The sequence below is a fragment of the Macrobrachium nipponense genome, chromosome 6 (genome assembly GCF_015104395.2).
Source record: "Macrobrachium nipponense isolate FS-2020 chromosome 6, ASM1510439v2, whole genome shotgun sequence".
NCBI classification, from domain to species: domain Eukaryota; kingdom Metazoa; phylum Arthropoda; class Malacostraca; order Decapoda; family Palaemonidae; genus Macrobrachium; species Macrobrachium nipponense.
In genome coordinates, this window is record NC_061108.1 from 36532949 (window position 1) to 36557167 (window position 24219).

Sequence of the window (24219 nt, forward strand, 5' to 3'; positions counted from 1 at the left end):
ACCGACAAAGTTCGAACAAGAAGGATTTTCTTGTTTGGGGCGTGTTGTCCTCCTTTAAGGTGCGTATTCAAGATGAGCAAAACAGTCCACTCTCGACGTGGTTCGGAAGTCACGTAAAGCCGTTGGTCCCGTTGCTGAATAACCACTGGCTCCAAGCAACGTAAAAACACTATACAAACAAACAAAACAGCGCGACACTTCTAGACCACTGAGGGAGAAATGCAGATAGAAAAGACAAAAAAGTGTGAAGATGTTCAAAGAAATCTTACACATCTCTTGACAAATCTACCTTATGGGTAGTAAAGATTTAAATGGTTATCAAAACCCAACTCCTTATTTTTGAGAGGGAGGAAAGGGATGAGGCACATGACAAAACCAGAAGATGGACGATGTGACAATGTATTTCTGATACACTTCTGTTACGAACAAAGAAAGAGCAGTCTTCAGGCAGACATGTATTTATGTAAGAGCTGCTCAAAGTAGTACGAATTGGAGAACAGCCTTTGGTAAAACTCAAATTGTGAAGTGAATCTTGGACCTTTAAATCTCTTAGATATGAAAATGATTCTCCTCTGAAGCTCAATAAACAATCAGTATTCACTTGAAAACTATCCCACGTGCTGGGTATTTCATTATTTTTCTGAGTTCGATACAGCTGACATATTACCCCAACGCAGTTAATCTATCACTTTGTACTGCTGTGCACTTGATGCTTTTTATCTTGACCATTCTGCATTTCAGACGGTCCAAGATAACTTGCAATTGTAGCGTTACAGATCTCAGTATTTACAAAGAGTTAACGTGATACTACAGCAATTTCTCTGATGGACGAGACATAGGAGCTCTCTCAAAAACTCCTGGATTTACCGGAGACTAGTGTTAGCCAAGCCGGAGATGACAAGGAACGCAATGCATGGCTACCAAGCCTGTCTTAAATTTGAATCTGTTCTTGCACATAATTGCTTAGTACGTAAAAAAACTGTACCAGTGCAAAACCACAAAGTCTGAAGATAGTGAGTTAAGTACCTAGCGCTTAACTTAAGCTGTTTGCTACTGTTATTATATCAAAGAAAAACTGCTTAAGCTTCTTGTACCGTTATTTCAAAGAAAAAGAGGAGCCATAAATTGCAATTAATGAAAAATTAACATATGCCAGAATGGCGTGGAAAACTAACCATCACAAAATTTGAATTTGAATAAGTAAACAAACAGTCTTCTTTTCTGTGCTAGAGCAGATTTCCAATAGAACATGTTTAAGGAAAAATATGCAATTCATATCGAACAAAATACTGATTTTGCTCTTGAAGATTGATAAGATTTGTAAGACACAAACAAGAACCAAGAACGGCACTACCTAATACTAAATGCACCGACAACCCAAGATGGCGTAGAGTGCTGGTTTCATTATTAAGTAACAAAGTAGTTCAATCTGTCGATGGCAAAGTGATGAAATGTCATTCATATACAAATAATTCAAATCATGATATCAAATTGGTGATATTCAAACCTAGGGAAGCGAAAAAGAGTACTTCTAATTTCTTCCTTATACGCGGATCTAAAGGTAAGAATCATTTAGCAACAACGCTGCTGTCCTTTCCAATTCAAAACATGAATAGAACAAGTTAACTATTTATTGTAATTGCATCTAAACAAGACCAACAGATGCTAAAAATTGATTTTACGGCTGTGCAGTCCTCAAACCTGATAGCCCAACGACTCCTACTAAAAGTTAAGGTAAAAGTTGGGTTAAATCTATATCCATTTTCTATTTCGATACTTAATTTTTGAGGGGGTAAAAGGCATTGTCATTTCACTAGAAAAAGTATTACCAACTGTTTGTTCCTTCTTTTTAGCTACCGGAGCCAACTGATAAAAGATTCATGACATTTCATGAACTTAATCATTTAAAAGATTCAAGTGTACATTACATTGTTTGAAAGGTAAGGTAAGGAGCAAATATTTGGAGTACTAGTTTACATAAGCGATTGGGTTTCACGATTTTGGCAATAAGAGACTCCTATCGAAAACAAGGAGGAGTCTGGCAGTATATCTTTTAGAAATACAATGTTGATATTTTGTATACTGGGTACTGAAATAAAGTACTAACTTTGAATTGATTTCTCATTACTTGCATACTATCATACCAACATGTAAAGAGTAAGGAAATAAAAAAAAAGTATGAAAAGATGATTCATTCAACCATTACCTCTGTTTAACTAAGCAAACATAATAAGGCCAAAAGTTATCAAAGAAACTGAACCAGTGACAAAGGATCGTATGGGATTTCAGTGTATCTTGCTCTAAGAGGAGCAATTGCCGAGGCCGATACAAGGCTAGCTCATTCAGAAACAGCAACAACAAAACTTGAGGACAATTTGAACAGCAGCCCTTTACAGTAAGCCAAATAGGGTCCTGTCATTTGTCCCTGGCTGGTGGCCTGTCTGTGTCATTTTCATTGCAGACCCCTGCGAGACTTCCAGTAACTTTATGAGTAAAAGTCTCATCATAGAGTTTAAAAAGCAGCTTGCTAACTCACCTGCTACAACAATAAAGAGCGTTATGATGTACCCTACAATGACTCATACGCCCATGAGTCAATGGTTGTGTAAATATGTGTGTGGGTATCAACAAAAAATACAAAATGTCTAGACTTCATGTTTGTGTGACCATGTGGGAATTTGTAAGTTAGGTGACGGATGGAATTATGAACCTGTGTTATGCGGAATACTGTTACATTTGGAAATAAAAGTCAAAATCCTTTCAATACAGACCCATTACAATTCACAAGAATGCTTTTATAAGAAATGATTCAACACTACATTAAGAAGTATCACAGTAATGCAGAAGACTCCAGTTAGTACAGTTGATTAGATAGGATATCTATGTAAATTTTAAAGACGATTAAGGTGGGATATAATTAAGAGATATGATAAGTCAGTGAATAAGATGTCATTTAGAAGTCAAATCTGAGATATTTTGAAAATACACAACTTAAGTCCACTGCTTAATGTTTTCTATTCTCTTGTCTACAAAAAATATTACATCTTTCATTTCCACATCCGTAATATTACTATATTTCTATTATCTATTTATAAAATACAAATCTAAAATTACATTGTAACACTAATAGATATAACTACAGTTTGTCATACAGGGGGAGGGAAAGCTGGTTTCTAGAAATTCTATTTCAAATTTGTCAAAAAACCCATTTGTTAAAAAGGCAGCAGAAATCTGCTGTCTACAATATCTACTAAATCTACATTATGCACCAGCATTTGTAATTCTTACTATGTCAAAGATTCAGGGTAAGCTAAAACAATCTAAAATTTCCTATCCTATGTCCTCGCGGTTCTAAAGTATTCTAAATCTACTCGTAAAACTTTGTACTGAGACATCTTTGTTCTCTGCCAAGGCAATATACAGGAATATGGCAAATCTAAGAAAATTTCATATAGAATACTAATCACTTCATTCTTAAAATGACAGAAATACAGCACCACAAAAGTTCTAGGAGGAGAAGAAGACAATAATTTGTGACGTCAGAAAAACTCTGGAGCTTTAGCGGAGCTTTGAGTCGAAGAAGCCAAAGAACACACTTGACATATACTGTTGGTGGGAGTAGACTGGGGAATGATTTCAAGTTATATATATAATATATATAGTATAGTATTACCATCTAAAGCTCAACAGGTGAGGCCACAAATGTATGGAAGAGAGATCATTTTCCAGCTGAAGAAATTCACAAGAAAGTTGAAGCTAAGTTGATGGGAATTGCACAAAAGTTGTAGAGGTTGAAGTAAGACAACTATAATGCCTCGGCATCTGTGAAAGTTACCTGTTTTATCTTTGGCCATCTCTATCTTTATTCTAGAGCTAAATGAAACTTTCTCTTAACTACCAGAAAGACTGGCTTAAAATCCAACAAGTATACAGTTTACGATTATTATTATTTTTAATAATAAACTCAATTACGTAAATATATTTGTAGACCCTGGAAAAAATACAAGTTAGAGAACATTATGAATACTTGTAAGTACAACAAATGAACTCGCATTTCCAGTTTCAGGTACACTGGTCCCATATCCTGAATCTGAAGCTATGAAATGAACTGATATCCTTTCTCTCTTCTCCATTGCAAGTTCTAGAGGTCAAGGAGACAAAAAATACATAAACCTGAAGACTATTATGCTCAATAAGGCATCATCATTGCTTCTGACAGAATGTCAAAGATATGACTGGAAAAACTAGGAAACAGTTCTAGTTATCTTTCGTTGAAAAACTCATTTGAACTGCACCAACATCAAGAGTGTGCTTTATTTCAAAGGCTTATGACGCTCGCTTGAATGACTTAGTTCATCACATGTAATAATAGTTAGTATGTCTTTACTACATGAATTACTGACCGAAATTCAAACAAAAGCGGCAACACATGTCAGTCAAGAACATTTCAAACCCCAAAAATCAAATGATAAAAATGAACCAAAAAGCTAATGGTTGCCGCTATTGCCGTACAAGCACCTTGTGTTATGTGAACGGCAAAAATAATTTCACACCATGAAATGTCGAGACTTACCAAATCTTAAGAGGCAAATTTCAGCTATCTGATCATTGACGCTCATTGCTGATCGGCTAGACCTACCTACAGTAAAATTACCTAAAGTAAAACGAAAAAAATAACGATTGCCTTTAGTCACTTAGCCTCGGGAGAGATTTAACGTCACTCTCCCACATACACGTATGGCTAAAGCAGAGATTTCTTCATAATATTATTTCTGTAATAACCTACGTCATTAAGGGTATAGTAAGGGACGAGAGCCGAGGCATAGTACATTTTCAAGTATATAGTGTCGTATACTGAGAAATACTCTGAAATAAATGTATATTGTGCATGTTTATAATATTATAAACTACAAAATTCTTATGTTTACTTGTAATCTACTACAAAAAAAGGCAACATTATCGTCAGAGAGAGCTCTATCCACTTCAGTTTATACTGAAATATCCCCATTCATTTCGAAATCTTCTCAATATGCTACATCTGCAATAAAATATGGCAATTATTCTTTAAGTGAATTCCATGCTACTGAATCTCACTAAAACTGTCATTAGTGTAATTCTAGGTATGTTTTCATGTAAACAAAATCAACGCGTTACGCCAGGATGTGTCTGGCACGGATTGCCATGAAGGTCACGTGTCATCCCCGTGTACTAATACATGCCATCAAATATCAAATTGAAGTGTACGATTAAATTCATTTTGAGGATACCACAAATCAATCACGATGACTTTGGGATAACAAATCTGCCTTATAAGTGAACATATCTGAATCGTATTAGAAACGCAAAGAAAAAAACCCCAAGAAATGTTAAATGGAAACTTGCAACCAGTGTAAATTGATTATCCAAGAATTTTTTTGTATCCCTGTGCAAGCCATTTTAGCTTTAAAGTAGTCTGAAATTTCTTGATTTGCAGATGACGTAACACATATCAAAACTGACAAAAAATAGGAAATTCCAATTTTGGTGCAATATGAACAATGTATGCGATACTTTGCCCGAGTGAAATTATTTGGAGACAATTCTTAATTCTGCAAAAAGACAAAAAGCCTCAAAAAGCCTGAAAGAGCCTCTAAGGGACTCGGGACTCGCCGAGGCACCTGGAGGAATAAAGTCCGAGCTTCCTGCACCACAGATATCCCGCGAAGCTGATGATCGGGAGTGATCTGTCTCATTCTTTATATATTTCTAATTTACTGGCTTACGTCAAATCATTCTACTGTTTATTTATAATAGTTACTTTGGTGAAAATTATTCTTTGAACAGGCGAGCATGTTTTGATATATGAATTTATAAGATTCATTTCTACTTCTCTCTGCATCCGGAAAGTACACAACCTAATTTTTCATTAGTCTCTTGAGCGAAATTTAAATAAATCCAGACTAAATGTAGGTTAGGTGTGAGATAATATCACAGTTTTATGGGATCAACAGGACCCTCCGATCGACCCCCCATTTGACACTTGATTAGGCTTGTTTACTCCCCCTTCAGAAACCACTCCCCTTTGTTCTTAGTTACACTTCTGATGTAACGGCAACTTGACGTGACTCAACCCAGACGCACCTTCGTCAGGTTATTCAGCTTCAACCTCATGTGCTTTGGTAAGGAAGAAGGTGCGAGGTATGTAAAGTCAGAGGTTTGTGTTTTCTTCATCACCGATCGAAAAACCATTTTAATTAACCTTACGCTTAAAAAAAAAAAGCCAAAAGGAACAGTGAAAACTACTTTCCATTTCACATACTGAACTATCGATTTTCAATATAAATCACTTAAACATTCACCAATTACATTACGAATTTTCTTCCTGGAGGAAAATGATTTTCATTAATTAACATAATTGTCGTTGATAAACCTGAAAAGAGAAACTTTGAGTTTTTGGCTCACGAATGAACCTTTTAGAAAGTCATTTGCTAAAAGAAATGTACACAATTTTCCCTAAGACACTACATAAAAAACACTCAAATTTCGAGAATCAGCAAAATGCTGCTCTTCCAAATACCTTTCCCTATCTGTTAAAAGATGGCCTCAAGATAAAACAATACACTGTGTCATGGTTCCACACAAAAAAGATTAACTAAAGTTACTGCATTAATTATCCTTATAATAAAGGGTAAATTTATATACTATTAACAGGCACTCCACTTCTACAGAACGTAACAATATATCTCGTAAAGAAACTCTATTTACTGATGCCACTCATCAGAATGTGAAGGATACCCATTTATCACATGTTCAATAGTTTTCATTATCCTTGATACTACAGGTGATCATATCAAACATTAAGAAATGAATTAAAACAAATTACGTTACTATTTGAGGTAATATGCTCCACGTACATTCTTAAGGCTCGTACTTGTAAATAACATTAAGAAATAAGGAAAATATTTGGTATTTTAAACGGACAGAAAAGTTTTCTGTGAACCGAAGTTGCAGCTTTTCTCTACTACACTAAAGTATCACTTTATGAGGGCCAGGGAAGCCTTAATCTATTTCCTTTAATGTCTTAGTTACAAATTATAAAATTAACCTACAAGTTTGGAAGCAAAGGACAATTTCAGTAACACGCTTAGGTGTATGAATCAATCTACATAAACCACAGAACTGCCTTCACGTGAAGACCGGGAAATGATTAGTCTCGTGGTTTTCTGTTAAAATCTCAATGAACTTTACCGAAATTTAGCGGATGTTGTAGAAGTCAAGTAACATTATTGTTTATTTATAATTCCCAGTCTTTTGCTCAAGGAATTTGTACAAGCCATTAGCAATGGAATAGGAGACCTTAATACATTTGGCAACCTAACATTTACTTAATCGGCAAATGACTTCAGTGATCCAAACTTGAATCCATTCATGCCAAGTAGAAGATCAGTAAAAAAAAAAACACTGATATACTTGTGGCAATAAATAAGCAAATGCTGAATACTAGACCGAAAAGATGATCACAATGTAATACTGCCCAGTATCAGGTTTAAGAGAAACAGGAAATTCTAACAAGAGTGACCTAAGATCACTGTACTCATGATGTTCATTTCTGGTACTTGTCATATATTAACAAAAACAATAAAAATCGTTGTGTTCAGTGTTACAAGCATAAATCATGCAATAACTGTGATGCTCCCGTTTAAATTTTCAGAATCACAATCATATCACTTTTAAGGTTCTAACTTATATTGTGAAATTTCCTTCTCAAAGATCAGGGAAAATGGCCTGATCTTTGGGGGTATTAAGTAAACAAAACAATTTAAGCAAGTCTAGTGTTTGACTGACTACTTTGCCATTAACAGCGGTCAAGTCTGGCAAAGTTATAGAATTTATACAGAATTGAAGCCCTCATGACAAGTCTGTGTAGCTTAGAGGACAAGTTCTTCTAGGGATTCAAGGTTTGTACTGAAATATTTCGATAATATGGCTATGACTGACATAGAAATTTAGCTACAAAAGTTTCTGCCAACAAAGCTATAACTTTGAAAAGCAGTCAGCAATGTTCTTAGTGGTCTTTCCCACACCACTACTTTAGAGATCTGTTGTCCTGAGTCCCAATTTAGAAGTTTTAACAAGAATAAATCACGATATACAGAAATCTTCAACAACGAATGAATCAAGACATACATCTTGATATGAGGAAAAGGCTTAGAGAACTAGAGGACTCAGTTAGTCTTTCGGACTTACTGACCTGTTAAGGAAAAAGAGCAACCTATCTACCCCATTATCCTATAATCCATTCATCGTTAACGCCATAAGAACATGCTTCTGTCCTTGCAGACTAAAACAATACACAAGCTTACCTTCCAAAGAACCCAGTTTAAGTTCTGGTAGACCAGCCCAAAGAGGCGCAAAAATTCTAAGATAACCTTATCACAGGCTAAGCTTTTGTGACTGGTAATTCCACCACAGTTAACATCTGTCAATGAATGTCTATCCAGTAGCCAGCCAAGCACTCAAAACAGCAGCCTCTGTCATTGAAAATGTGAATATTCTGTTGTACTGATACATCTTTCACAAGGGCAATTTATCTACCTAAAGCAGTTCCTCACTCTGTACCTCTCGTGTCCCTGAAACACCAATGAAATATTCTGAACACTGATTAGCGTGGCTGCCAACATTTCTTTCATTGTTAGAACACGTGGAATCGATGTTACCAACACTTGAAGATGCGCATATTCCATGTGGTTTTGAAATTTCATTATAACAAGCCCTTTGCATCACCTTGTAGGAGACAAAAAAAAAAAAAAAAAAAAAAAATGATATTACTTCAGCGTAAAGAGATTTCCATGTTGGCTGCTAATGAGCAAAGAAAATGATTAGCACGAAATGGGATACATTACGCATGGAGCCCTGCAAAATACTTTTCGTTGAGAAGGGCATGACGAATCCCTTTTCACTTAACAAATCAGGAACTGTCTACATGATAGCCTGAACAGAAACAGTTATATACGTTGTGAAAGTTAGTATAGTCGGTTCTTGATGAGAAACCTATTGGAGAATACCTCAGATGACATAACCATTCTGTATCATGGAAACTTTCTACGTTTCTAAAAGTAGTTAGTATAAGTCTAAACTCGAATTGAGCATCAGTTCATGCTGCGTAAAATTTTCTGCAGAGTTAAAGAGTTTGAATCGAAAAGCAACATGCATTAAGCCAATATCAAACAGGAGAGAATAATTTCTATTCATCTGATATAAAACCATTATCGAAGGTCCGTAAATAATCTTGATGTGAGAGTGAATTAAAGACAACCTCACTAAAATGCACTGCTTTATAACCTAGAGCACTCAACCCCCCGCCCTTCAAGCCACCAAACCTATCCACAGTTTTCCAAAATTCATCAAAGCCCAGCCACCAGCCCCTAAAGGATTCTATGGAATTTATATCCTTCTTTGATGATCGTTTTCTTCTTAAACTTAAACTTTCCTTTACCTTACGTTATTCGCTAGGTTACAATACAAGACTCTGCTTCCAAGAAATAAAATCTTTACCGTAATCTATCTCACGATTAAGTAAACACCTCTGGCTGGTGAAAATAGCTTGATTTTAAAATAACTTTTGTCCAGCTCCTTCTTCTCTCATAAATCACAGTAAATGTGAAGTCCTAGTTTTTGAGCACGTAAAACGTTGTGAAAATCCTAGAGCAATTAAAAAATGCTGACACGACAATGCTCAAACATATAATGTCCATTTTTTTATTATGAAAATAAATGTCTTAGGATCTGCAATAGCCAAATGTTCACTTATAAATGGTTGTTTTAGAGGAATACTTGATGTATGCGGTTATTCAGGATCTACTTTTAGTGATGCACAAATCAATAGAATAAGCTTTCCAGAAACTGTAGAAATTAGAACCATAGAACATTTAATTAATGCCAGTTACAATTTTAAGGTTCTAATTTGAAATAAGGACCTCAAGATGTGACAAATTATGTAACCAGAACAATGTTCGCCCCTGTCCACCCAAAAGAAACACTTCCGGTCTCCCGCGGATGAAAACGGACTTGATGCTTTGTGTTTCATCCAAACAGGTTTCTAAGCCACGGATCCCACGAAGACCTTACTGAAAATTCTCAGTAGTTTTGGTTCTTTTGCAACTGTGTCATAACTGGGTTGCTTAACATTATTTCTCCTACTTCTAAAAAGACCCGGGTTACCTCAAGAACACAAAAACACAATGGCATTTTGGTAGATATACCATACGCTAATATCTTATAATTTACACCACTTGCAAACCCCTTTTAGTTATTTAAGGATATCAACAACATTCAATAATATACTAATAAAACCTAAACTATAACAAGACCTGAAAAGTAATCAATTTAATGATAAATGAGACATACTGGGTAATTACAGCAGGTTCACTACCATAAAAAACGACAATGATTTGTAAGTTTAAAGCAACTGTAAAATCACAGTTGTTCCTTTTTACATTTACTGCTTCATTTTCAAATGAATGTTGATGAAAACAATTTGATTTAAAGATTCAACTGACACACAAACACCTAAAATTGTTTAAGATCCTTGCTCCTCTGATCTATATTTTGCTCCACACCATTAAGTTGAGAGGAAGTTGGACCAGTTCTAATGACGAGATATTCTGGAAGATTAACAGACTCATTCAGAGCGTCTTCTGTCATTTTGAGGACTGTTCTATGTAGAGCAGTTAATCTTGCAAAATGGCCTTGCTTTAGGATCATCACACTCGATGGCTAACTACAACACTTTTTACATAAACAAGCAAAAGGGTTAACCTCTTCAAACCAAAGTCTTTTTAAACCTCTAACTCCAAACCAGCAATATTGCTGAGGAGATATTATGGATTAGGTCTTAAGGAACCATTCTAGGGTTGCAACACCATATTCACCGAGGAATGCGTCATCAACTCAACAATATCTAGGACATAAATATTTAGGTATACAATAACTACATACTCTTTTATGTGGAACTAAGGCACAGTGTGTAACTTTTTTCAGTGGATGCAATAAGCAAAAAAATTCCCTTACTTCAAACGGTAACACATTATCAGCATCACCTCAAAGGAGGGTTCGTTAACACTGCCATCCCTCGTTAACTGAGACTTCTAAGATAGAAGACATTCTCAAACACTGATGACTTCCTGTACTTTACATCTTGCATTTAACAAAATGTAATAATACTGTGATCCTTTGCCTCAAATGATTAGACACATTATGTAAAACATCAGCAAATAATTCTCTTGCTAAGAAAGTAATCTAGTACAGTCTCTCATATGCGCTCTAATATAAATCATTCATAAACAAAATAACATTTCTCTAGCTATCATATCGAGATATCAAACGACATATTATTTCTTTAAAGTACTAACAATAATTTATCTTGGAAAAACCTGTAGTTTTTTTGTGCTTGGCTTTTCATTTTCTTATCCGTTTATGTCATAAATAGCAACGTTAGAAAACCTTTTACAGCTGTGCATGCAGTGCACCAATTTGCTTAAAAATGACTGCTACGGCTTCGTTCTTGACGGATGGAGTGAGATCAGATCACGTCACAACTGATATAAAAATGTCGTTTTCTGACTGTTTCTTCTAATGCCTATTTATATTATGTTTCAAACATAGTCAATCAATGGACAACGATCGCTTTACGAGTGCGCATTATATACTAATTAGAAACAGCAAGGGGAAAAACATCTCCTTACTAAGCGGATGAAATGATAAATCTTCAGTGTGGTGCGTCACTTCTTGCTACAGACAAAGGAATATATCAAGGCTCGTCTTTCATTTTAAGAAAGGGGCTTTCATTTCAAACAGTTCGCTTGTATGTGTTTGCATATTTCTTCTATTTAGACAAGTAACCGGTAGAACTGCTTTTTAAATTATAATGTGATTATAACTCCTTCTCGCAATGTTTTCTACAGCTTTATTTAAGGGAAAAAATTATGTATCGTAATTGAAGAAAAACCACATGTCAAGAGGCAGAATGATGAAGAAAAGCCTACAACTAACTCATCTTCCTTGCATATTTTTTTTTTTGCCCCATACACCAAAGAGGTAAAATATATTCTCAGAGCAAAGCAGGGTTGAACATTTTATGAATAATCAAACTATTGATAGAATTCAACCTTTCGATAAAACTCGTGGTGGAAGAGGTGCATGGAACGGAAGCCAATCAAGGTTTGGAAGCGGAAGTCTCTCTTCCAGACAGGGGTTAAAACGTGTCCTACGTGGAGTTGAATATAATAAACTGTTAATAAGGACACATCAAAGGCTTTATAAAAATATTCTAAATTTTCTTGAGTTACTATGAAACACGTTCTTCAAACTAAAATAACTTGGTCCTTATCATGAACAAATCGATATGGAAGATGACTCACAAAACAGACGAATGAAGTCTGTATGAGGAGTTGAAGCCATTTCTTCATGACGTTTAAACAGTAGCGAGCAAAGTCCCGAATTAAACTTTACTTTAATTATTTTTACTGAAAATACTATGATAGACATCGATGTTTCTTTAGAGTGAATGTTCCCCTGAAAATACATGTTCGCATTGTATTGAAAAGAAATGATGGTGATATAACATGTCCCAAGTAATTACTTTAAAAAAATGTCCTACATTTCGAGTAAAAGTTGAGAGATCATTAACAGAATCGTATGTTATTGTTAGCAAGCCAGTAATCAAATGATGGGCGAGGTTTCTCCAGTAAGGAGGGAACTTCTTGGTCTACTTGCTCAATGTTTTTGTTTCTGGCACGCCAGTGGAAAAGGTTACATTCCTAGTTAGAGATAGGGGATTATAAATACGGTTTTGGCAATTACTCCTGTTTACCAAAATGAAAAAGAAATAACTTTATACTGATGCTGAATCGCAGTTAGGAGAGAAGTCATCTGTTCCTGAACTGTTTATGTGCCATCCTCTTCCAACAGGTACTACTGCAAAGCTACTATGCTGCCTGTGGCTCGATTTACACCTATGGTCTTCTAAATACTTAATCATACTGATGCTAGATATTTAAACGGGATTTATTCTTCTGCCAAGATCTTGGAAAGGACAGATTAGCTATATTTTTTTTCACTAATGTCTATTTGGTACCACAGCAGAGGCAGAATAATTGGCTAATGCCATGATCCCAACTCCAAAATGAGATGAATAGTGATTAGGAGACAGTTTAATCAGACCACTGAGCCAGAACACTTGAATCTCACAAGACTGCCACAGACCTCTAACACCTCTAAAGGAAGAGCTGCCAGAGTATTTTTCTGTTATGAAGTGAAAGCTTTTTTGAGACATCTCATGACGTTTTTCCTCCCTTTAATGAATCTCTGAAAGTCTCAATCAACACATATTGTTAACAGGATATGTAGTTCAATCTCTCATTTCCAACAAAACAGGATTAGGCATTTGTTTCAGTGTCACAAGCACTTCCCTGTATCTCTGCTAATGAGGCCGTATATTGATTTTTATACTTGTAGGGATTCTTACAGTTCCTACAGGAAAGAACTGAATTAAAAGGATTTTTTTTCAGTGATACCACTAAATACTTTATACAATTCCATTTTTCTTCACTGAAAGGTGTTCTTGCTGTCTCTTTCTATAATTACTATTTAGGCCACAGTTCTGCTGAGTTTAAGGAGAGTCCTCTCCCATCAGGTTATTTTAATTGGAGCAGAGTTTCTTCTGTCATGCACTGGGTCAGCTCACAGTATGTAATGTCCAATTCTCATTATGGAAGCCAATGCAATACTTTTTCTTTCAGTATATCTCTATCTTTTTCAGTTACTGATCATGCCCCATGTCTGGTATATGCCAGGTTGGCTCAAGGGTTTTAAGTCAATTTTAGATCACATAGAAACTCAAGAGGTCATTTTGGGGGTTTTTGTGGTTTTAATTGTTTGATTCACTTGAAACTAGGACCAGTAAGGCCTCATTGATAGCAAGGTATGGTTCTCAAGCACCAAAGGCATAGGCTGTGTAAAGTCATCATCTCTCACATGACTGGAGGCCTCTTCTAGTTTCTCTGGAAGAATGGCCCTGATCTGTTTACATATAACTCTTCAAAAGGCATCCTGTCTCGGTCATCATGAGCGTCCTTCATGGAAGAATATCTGACTTTCTGCGTTTGCAGTCATCCCTCTTGCTTGATGAACATACACTTGAAGTGGCCTGCCTGTTGTATACTTCCCTTTCTTATGTTGGTTTTTTGTGTATCCTAAACTGATTGTAGAATACAGTTACAGGGATCGTTGTCTTCGTCTTCCTTTTAATGCCTCTCTCATCGCATTGCTAACACAACTTTCTTGACCATCCAAGACCTGGGAATTGAGCCACACCTAGTCAACGATCTCTCTCCTGTTTAGGCTCTCAAATGGAGTATATGGGTTCTAATAATTACCTACTGTAAAACTGTTGACACATTGAACTACAATACACTTTTGTCATTTCAAGTCAAGTTTTTACATACGAGTCTATTAACGATCTCTCCACTTACACAGACAAAATAACATCAGTAACCATCGTGAACTTGAATTTCATATAATAAAAAGTATTATAGGTGTACATAAGTTAATGCTTGGTGAACGCAAACCTACTGCCCTCTGTGTTTTGAAATTAAGAATAAGTTTTCGTTAAAGGAAGCAGGAGATGTGAAAAAATAAAGACAAACAAAAATAATTTATGAACTATATAACACTAAGCGTACTATGATGCCAAATAATTCCACTAATTATTTGAAAAGTATCGCCAAAGAGAGCATCATTTTTCAATAAGAATAGACACTATTTATAACTGTAACAGAAGTGGCCCACACTATAGTGCTGAAGGAACCTATTTCACTGGGCGACATGGCTTCCTCGCCCAGAAATAGATTTTTCCTACGTCAAAATCCCTTTTTTGGTCTTACTATTCATTCCGGTTCAAACATTACAATTTTAAGGAATTGAGTTGATTGATTGGCAAGACAACACAAGTAAATTAGTCGAGAATAAATAATATATGACTGAAAACTGGTGCATCTACGGCTTAAAAAATGGTCAGGAGCAATATATGAATGGTAACAGTAGGTCACACCATCATGGGTACTGTCCCCATATAAATACTGTACTTCCTAACACCACCTAGGTTCTTGTATGAGTGTACTACACTTTAGAGGAAAGTGGAAGGAAGTGGCTGTCGGGTGTTGTGAAGAGTCAATCTTCTTGGAGAGTTCAACTTGGGAGAAATAAAGAAAGATAATCAAAGATTTCTATAAAAAACGTACATTGGTGAAATAAAAAATAGGAGGAATTAGAATTACAAAACTATTGGAACAAGATTGACAGTGTATACATAAATTAGAAAAAATGATCAGTGTCTCAAATGTAGTTCTAGAGATTTATCATTTAATAATTTTATGCTGAAGATAGCAAGAGTGAAAGCATGAGAATATGTTGTACTTAATCCACCTGCTGAAATCAAAATAAGAGAGATAAAGAGAATGATTTAATTTAATTAAGTAAGCAAATCGGAAAGCGCATATGATATCCTGCTAAAGATGATCCAATTTGATGACGAAGGAAAGAGAAAGAGGCGTAAGATCGAAATTGTAAAACAAGGAAAGAGTGTGGAAGAAAGGAAGGAAATAACTAAAAATAATGAAGACTGAAAATGAATTTAATTATCGGGATATTTAGTTACAAACCTCTTTGACTGGTACTAGATGGCTGAAATTAATTTCAAGAGTTGTTTGAAATGGAAAATCACGTGATTTCCTACCTCTGTGATTAAGTTCACCCGCTGCCTGATAAACAGAAAACCACTCCAATGAACGACGACTCTGGTACACAGGGGACGTCATAATCACTAACAAAGGATACTGACAGGAGCTGCAAGTACAGCAGGATTTAAAAGCTTCAGAAAACATGAAAACTGACAAAAAATAAAACAATATCAATATGTATGTATGTCCCTGAGCTTAATTATGCATACATTACATGGTTTGTATAATAACAACAGAGCTTAAAGATATTAAAATAAAAATAATTTAAATAAAGCTGCAGGAAAGGTCACAGGTAGAATTGTTCTAGAATTCGTTTCGTAGCAAGAGTGTTTCAACAGATTGGGTCTGGTTGTCAAGAGAAATGAATGAAAAGAACAGCAGGTCTTGTATTTGAAAGAGATAATACTAAGCCAAGGAGACTTCCGATTCCAGGTGTCCGAGTCGGTGTGATGTTTTACATTTAGCATCATAGTTGTTTTGAAGAATGTGTCTCAGAGGCAAATTACTGTTTCCAACAAAAATGAAAATATGATGCATAAAAGATGCATAATGTGAAGACAGAATAATGTAAGAATATGCTTTGATATTTAAGGGAAAAGTGTAACAGGAAAAGTACTGTCTGTTAAAAATGCTCGAACTAAGAGGAATGTACGTGGTGAAGTAATTATGATCAATGACCTCATGAGAGTAAACGTGTATAACTCGTTGAGAAGTAGAGCTCAATACAGTAGATTTTAAAATATGAATCTTCGTTACAAATCGTGAAATGCTCTGAAGTATCAGTATAGATATTCCTAACTTACAAGTGTTGTAATCTCGTCAAAACAGATTGAACAACTCATGCTGCTCTCCAAATCCTAATGTGAAATATTGATATAACTTCAGATTACAGACCCCAGTCATTAAAGTATGTGATTCAATGACACACTGTCTATTTTTTATTCCTATATAAAGATTTTTCAAGCAGTAAAATTCATTTTGAGGATAAAATTGTATTCTTGGTGAAAACTGGAAAGAACGATTGATACTTTGCCTCTAGCAATTTCTATCTTGAACTGTCTACCAATGTCGTTATTGACATTGCATTAAAATATCTAGTATTCTGTTAGAGCTTCAATAATATTAGACTGTTTTAAATTGATTAAGTCTTATAAAAATTAGGTTTTGAATATTGTAGTGGAAATGAAATAGCTACTAATTCTATACTCCGTTTTTGTAATTGGTCTGAGTGATCTGGCAGAAAAATCAAGCCTAAAGCTTAACTTCCCTCAATGCGTGCCTATAAAATTTCTAATCTTATTGAAAGGGTTAACATTTACACTCTTAAGGATTTCTATTTGGCAAGAAGTTTAATACGAACGGATCGACGTCATCTCTTTGTGTGAAATGCTAAGCTGAGATGCAAACTTTCCAGAGCTTGTCGAAAACAGTATGAAATGACGTACCAAAGATGCTATGCAGGAAAAGACACTCTATGTGCTCCCCGATACAAAAGCATGATGAGTTACTGATACTGATGGTAAAGGTCACATGAAATACAGGATATCATCTTTTCCAGATGAGCTGATTTCAATGATAAGGAAGTGACTGAATGGGGTACAGTTAGTGGCAGTGAAAAGACATCCTTTGAGCTGACAGGAGCCATGCGGCAGTAAACACTGTGAACACCATGCATCGCGAGGACAGCTAGCACCAAACCTGCCAACTGGCATCACTAGACCCTTCGTGGTCTGAGCCACGTTTGGGTCCAACGCCTGCACCCAACAACGTCAGGGACTTTTTCGACCCTTTGTCACTACCAAGTACAATGTCTATGCTGCAAAACGAAGAAGATTGAAGAATGGCATCAGTCTTTATGGAGGTAAATGGACATTAATTCGACCATCTTGCACTATACTATATCACACACTATATCACTATATAATAGAATGACCACCACCACAATCAGATTCAGCACTCTTCTTTGAGTGGTTGCTGAGATATTACAAGCTTATAAAACGTTGTCATTTTTTAAAAATATACTGCAAATAGCAAAGTGCTAATACTAAGTTATATGACAAACCAGAGATCAAATGTTTATCAAATGCATAAAAAAAAAAAAAAAATGCCAAAATGACCTTACTCATATAGTACACATTTCTCATGATATGAATGTGGTGATAGCTTTACAATAAATAGTCAATATGATCCACAGTTATAATCATAATATATCAGTCACTAGGTTGTAGAGTTGGATGCTTTTTATCCCTGCACACCAGCAGGAAAAGTGACTGTAGTAGGTGAGACCTTTCGCCGTCGCCCTACCTTACGTTGGACTGGGAGAGGCTGCCCTGTCGACTCTGCTGGCCTTGGATGTCCTGATGCTCATCAATGGAGCGAGGCAAACTGGTTCTGGAGGCGTGAGTGCTTTTGTTTGGAGCTGCAGGAACTGCTATACCCATCAACCGCTCAAGCAAACTTGGCTTCTGTAGTGCCACCATCGGAAGGTCAAGAGGGTGAAGTAGTTCGATATATGGAAGCTAAATTTTGATACGTATTCATGTCCCTCAAATGAAACATCATGAACCTTATGAGAAACTCAACAGCAGTATTTTAAGAAAAAATGAGACAGGTTTAAAGTTACTCCTTTAAAACATTTATCTCAAAAGATTATAGTTGCATGTTTACTTGAAATTAAGAATGTCAGTTTATACAGAAACAATTTAATGCTTATAGCTTCCATTAATCGACCTCTTACATATATAGAATTGAACATATGGTTTTTTTATTATAAATGAACGCTAAAAATTTATGAACATCAAAACAACTAGAATAAAAGAAATTAGTTGAATGCGGGATGAAAGAGGAAGAAGATTATTAAGGAACCAAATCATGACAGCTGTAACCCACTAGACAGTCCCTCTTCCCTTGACACCAGAAGGTCTGGGAACACACTTATTACAGTACAACTAGAATACACATACTGGCCAAAGATTCAAACTGGAATATACTGTGCTGTCTTGGTTATAATACATCATTGCATAATTGTAGAATAATGAACACTTCAATTACAAAAGGCAAAGGACTGTACTATACCCATTTTAAAACTATGTAATATCACTGACAATAATATAGATAACAGATATGTCCTAGAGAAACATGTTGAACACAATTTTAAAACTGGGGTGCAAGCAGGCTCTCTGCAGCAACCTTTTCTAACCAGATTAGGTATCCCAGCTAAACATGGTACTTCCTAGAGTACATTACAACTGCCATCCAGAGGTGCCCATGTGTTTTTACTATTGTTATCTTACAAGTATCTTTTAGACTTTAAACACCATTGCACACATTTTGTGGAAAGCTCAAAAAGGAAAGAATCCCATTATGTTACAGAAATTTCTGAGTGCCTTGTTTCAACTGTATGTAAGTATATATATATATAAATATATATTGTATATATATACATACATAACAATATATATAAATATATTATACGTATATACACACTCTATGTATATATATACAGTATATACATGTATATATACTTGTATACATATTCACATGTATACTATATATGTATGTACATATTATATATATATGAATGATTTAGCAGATGCATTGTGGATACTTTTTAAATGACTCTATATCACTAATAAGGAGAGACACTATCCAAGATCACATTACTAGAAGGAAACCTGAACCATCAGCCACGACTATTGCTTGGTAAAAACACAGATATATACATAATTATCATTGCCACCGGGGGAAAAAGGGAAAGTCATTCATAGCACACATAAGTAGAACCTGTCACTTATATGAGAGTAAAAAATTTTGGGAAAAAATATCTTTGCATTGCTAATGTAATTGTAGAATGGCAAAAATATAATGAATCATGATGTCACAGTAACTCAGACATATAAAAGAGCCATTATGTATATAATATCTAAATCTACAAGAGCAAATAATCGAATTATGGTTTCAGGTTTTATGAGTAGCAGCGTGAGGAGTGGGTGGCTTGCATGCGAGGCTCGAGTGGTATGGAAGACCGAATATGAGATCACCCCAACCTCATCATCATTATCACCTTCATTCAAGGAAATCTCTGAGAATGACTGCCACTGTTCATACAGAAGTCGTCACTTTTTGAAAATGTTGAAATTTGTTTGATTAAAGAAGTCATCTCCCTTTAAACTCCTTTTATGTGCACTTCTGACCAACCGAACAAAATAAATACTTACCTTCAATTATCACAAACAATTCACAAGCAGAGCTAGTAGCATTTCAATGCAGTAAAAAAGCAATTTTGAAAAATGGCATATGCGGAACAATAGTCAAGGATGAACTAATGATGCCTGCAAACTTTGAAATTCATTAATAGATGCGTTTCAAGTAACTTACCTCCTAACATTTGACGGAGGGAAAAATTTGTTTTTTTTTTTTCAAACAATATATGTACCAGTAATCATGAGAGTTAAACACATGTATATATATAAAAAATCAAAAGTTTGGGAAAGAATGTTCCTGTTTTAAACCATTTAAATGGAGAAACGCAATTCAGAATCCCGAAATCTCGTTAGTCGTTCCAAATGAAAGTAAAGTGTAACAGTTTTATAAATTTGTATCACTGTCTGTGAGGGTTTTGGTGCTTTTCAGTCTATGGTGTTACACAAGTGAGGGGTCTGGCAAGAGTCAGGCAGGAAGAGTAGCTTTTTTTTGGATGCCGGTCAACCTCTACAGTAAAATACGCACACACATGCATACTACCACGCACACACTCCCTCCCCCTTCACCACACACACATAGCTTAAGGACTTGAATGATTTTTATACGTAACATAAAACCTCCAACATTTACTATTGCATCAATGCTACAGAAAAAGTGGAAGGTCTGAATACTATACGTATAACTACCGAAACTAGAGAAGCAGTAGCAAAGTCATTCATAACAGCAACAACTGATACTGATACATACATTTGCATCATACAGGTCACTATTGCTAGGCAGTGCAACAAATCTCACTAAAAGGTCTACGTAATTATTCTTCAACTTATGTTTTGTTTGTCTAGAGCAATTTTGCTTTTCCTAAGAAACGCGTATATCGGATGCCAAAAAGCGAGGCAAAAAAGAATGCATTTATGGCAAAAAATAAATGTCAACTTACGGAAGGAAGCCTTTCCATTTCCTACATCCCTGGCGTGAATCTTATTACAGTACACTATATTCTCTCTCTCTCTCTCTCTCTCTCTCTCTCTCTCTCTCTCTCTCTCTCTCTCTCTCTCTCTCTCTCTCCCTACCGCATCCCATTACAGCACTTGCAGAAAATTGAAGGGAAAATCTAGAGTCTCATTTTGTCCAAGATTTTCATAAGTCCCGTCCCAGGTGTCCACTTGGCAAGCCCAGAGGAAAAATTACAGGTCTGACTTGTTTAGGTAAATGAGTGAGACCTTAGCAGTAGACAATGTTATTAGCGCTGGAAACACTGGCTAAGCTAGAGTTAACCAGCAGTCATGCGAATTTCTATGTCTATCAATATTTCATATAAATCACATTAGATCTAAAGTTTTGTGGATCATTGGATAATTTTTTCTAAGCTCAATTTAGTAATTCAAAAACATTCCTGCTCTGCGGAAATCAGACCACGTACTTTACTTTGTAGGTAAGGGGAGTAAGGGGGAAGGGTAAGGAGGGGAGGAGGCTGGAGCATATTTGTAATTCGGGAAAGATCAAATACGTTTTTTCCCTTTTTATGCCATGATGTCTACTCAGTGCTATTTGCGAGTTCTTTGAACAATGTGGAAAAATGTTAATTTGTGACGAGTTTGTTATAGTATACTGTGCTTGAATTATCTGTTGTATCTGGATGCTTTGTAACAATAGAGAAAATATAAAAAATGACTTTTAAGCTTTTTCATGAAAATGCCAGAACACAGATTTATATGCTTGTTTATGACTTATCCGGAATATAATACTACATGAATATTTCTGAAGCAGTTGAAAGAGAGCAAAACACGAATTTAATGCAAGGACGTTAATCTCATGAACTTCACAAAGGGAGGCACCAAAAATCAGTTTTGTTCAAATTGCTCAGACTATAAAGTAGTCCTTTGTTTGATTAGTTTCTTAAGATCTCTATGATCAACAGAATAGTATCTATCTAAAAAGGTACTATATTCCTTAACTAAATTTTACATGATCATACATTAACCTACTGTTAATCATCTCAAAGAAAACATGATATCATCCTTTCCTATGAAAAAAAGACTGATTTAAAACCCTGCAAAATAAGATCTACAGATCTAAGTATACAGTAAAAAGATCAAGATGCACTATGTACAAAAAATGACTGGCAAGTTTTCAAAACAGTTCAAAAATGAACAATGATATATCATCAGTTACATACTGAGCTTCATTCACCACGCATTCAAATGTTAGTATATAAAGTGCACATAAAAAGAGCTCCCTGGGAAGAATATGCCATAGATTAATGTTTCACACATTCATTTTCACTGAGTTATTAGCAAAGGGAGGTCGGAGCCTGCTCAAATTCAACTTCTCATCTTGAGTCTCCGTAGGCGAGGAGCCACCCAGACATATAATGGAACCCTCGTGGAGCACTTCAACATCTCAGTTTGGATAAGCAATTATTTTCACAGCCTTGCAGCAGGTGTTCATGTGGGTCTATATAAAAGGTTGTAAATCCAAGTCTGTTTAAATGCTCCCATTCCTGATGGCTCAGAATTGCTTCAGTGTTACCTTCGTTCATTTGCATGTGGAAGATACATTGTCCCTATAATAGAGTATCTCATGATCATCTAAGCAGCTTTGAAGTTAGAAGGCTTTACATATTGTACAATGAACAGCAATGCCTTTAATTTATCTGCCTACATATCTACATGACTATCTGGTGCATTTCTTGTTCTAAAGTCGTGGTAACAAGAAAACAAAGATGATCCAGTAAAAAATGGGGCAAGAATATGACTAGGATAACCAGCCTTCAGTGATTAGCCTCTGCGGAAACTTAATCTTAACGGAAACTTTTTCTTCAAGTACAAAAAATGTGAACAACAGTAGGCTAAAGAGCCTTTTCGCAAAGGAATACAGCATTCTTAAAACAGCATCAGTAGGCTTACTCTTCTAACAGCTATTTCTTGAGTCTATACAATCTTTTAACAATACACCAAAATGAAACCTTATCACAAGTAGAATCTTGTTTTCTTTCGTATAAAAGTTACTTTGTAGCCTAAATATACATAAACATGCAATTTCAATGCTACAAAATTCCAACATCAAATAAAGTCACAGATCAAGTACAAAATACTACATAGTATATACCTTTATTGCTTTTATTTTGATATAGATATGGCTGGATATGTCATACTGAAACAGACTTGGAATAGACTAATTTTCCTGGAAATGTTTTGGGCCAGTAAGAATGTGACACACACACAGTATTATGCAACAGAAAGCAAACCAGTGTACAAGACTGTGGCAAGACTAGCAAAATCACTGCTTTTACACTACGCATTTCTTTTATGAATTATATCTAACTACATTGACATGCATCGAATACCTCAAGTTTAACCAATGGCATACAGTTAATAGCAAGTCTGCAAACGAGAGGGTAAGTTGTCAAAAATTCCGAAGAAAAATGAGATAAAAATATTTTTTAAAGGCCCATCTTGCCACATTTGTACAGTATATGCATGACGCCATACCGGTGATTTTAAGTAAAACAAGCATGAGCAAAAGTAGAGTTGGATGATAGAGATTATTAAAAGAAAATGAAGATAATCTCAAAATACTACCACTTCTATCGGGGAGGCTGGGGACCTTTCCTGCAATAAAAACAGCGAAACGAGGTATGTCACTCACTACAACAGGCGCCAGGTATGCTCTCAAAAACAGCTACCAGGGGCCATATCATAACAACTACCAGGTAATTCACTGAATAACAGAACCACATACCTAGGTATCAACCATGACTGGTGATCCTATTAATATGGCATTAACATATGAACATCTCCTTGTAAATCTTTTATGACTGAATAATCTTGTTTAAGGGTAAAAGAATTTCACAGAAATCAAAAAGGTTCTTCTAAAAACAAAAGTAAATGAATCACAAATCATAAAAAATTGAACCAAGTTTTACTTCTGTTATGATGATGACTACTTTTAAATAATCTGCTTTCTATGACAAAATTTTGATGAAATTCTCTCGTATATCAGTTAGGCAAGGAGAAACTACAGATACAGCTCGGGGCTGTCAAAAGGACCAGGTGTAAAATTAGAACTGGTAATTGTACGAGGCCAGGTGAGAAGGATGTGTCTACCTCTACCCACTTGGGATAGACAGTTGTTATAAGATTCACACTCTTGCTTCGATGACTTTGATCACTTTTGTGTATAAAGTCACGTTTTTATTTCTTTTAATGCATAATACATTTAAAAATTTAGTACATGCAAA

General features: G+C 35.5%; 1 protein-coding gene across 12 annotated transcripts in view; it reads right to left on the bottom strand.

Moving 5' to 3' along the window:
- LOC135216890 (voltage-dependent calcium channel type A subunit alpha-1-like) overlaps positions 1–24219 on the bottom strand; it is a 638668-nt gene that overhangs the window by 14098 nt on the left and 600351 nt on the right. For 5 of the 12 annotated variants that reach the window (XM_064252417.1, XM_064252414.1, XM_064252416.1 and 2 more), the window contains 2 exons: positions 18081–18241; positions 17475–17592 (listed from right to left, as the gene is read on the bottom strand). The exons of 4 other annotated variants lie outside the window; for them this stretch is intronic. In XM_064252417.1, coding sequence (XP_064108487.1) covers positions 17475–17592; positions 18081–18241 — 279 coding nt within the window. Of the gene's footprint in view, positions 1–17474; positions 17593–18080; positions 18242–23560; positions 23591–24219 lie in introns of all 12 variants that reach the window. 3 more of the 12 variants (XM_064252418.1, XM_064252424.1, XM_064252421.1) reach the window with 3 other exon arrangements.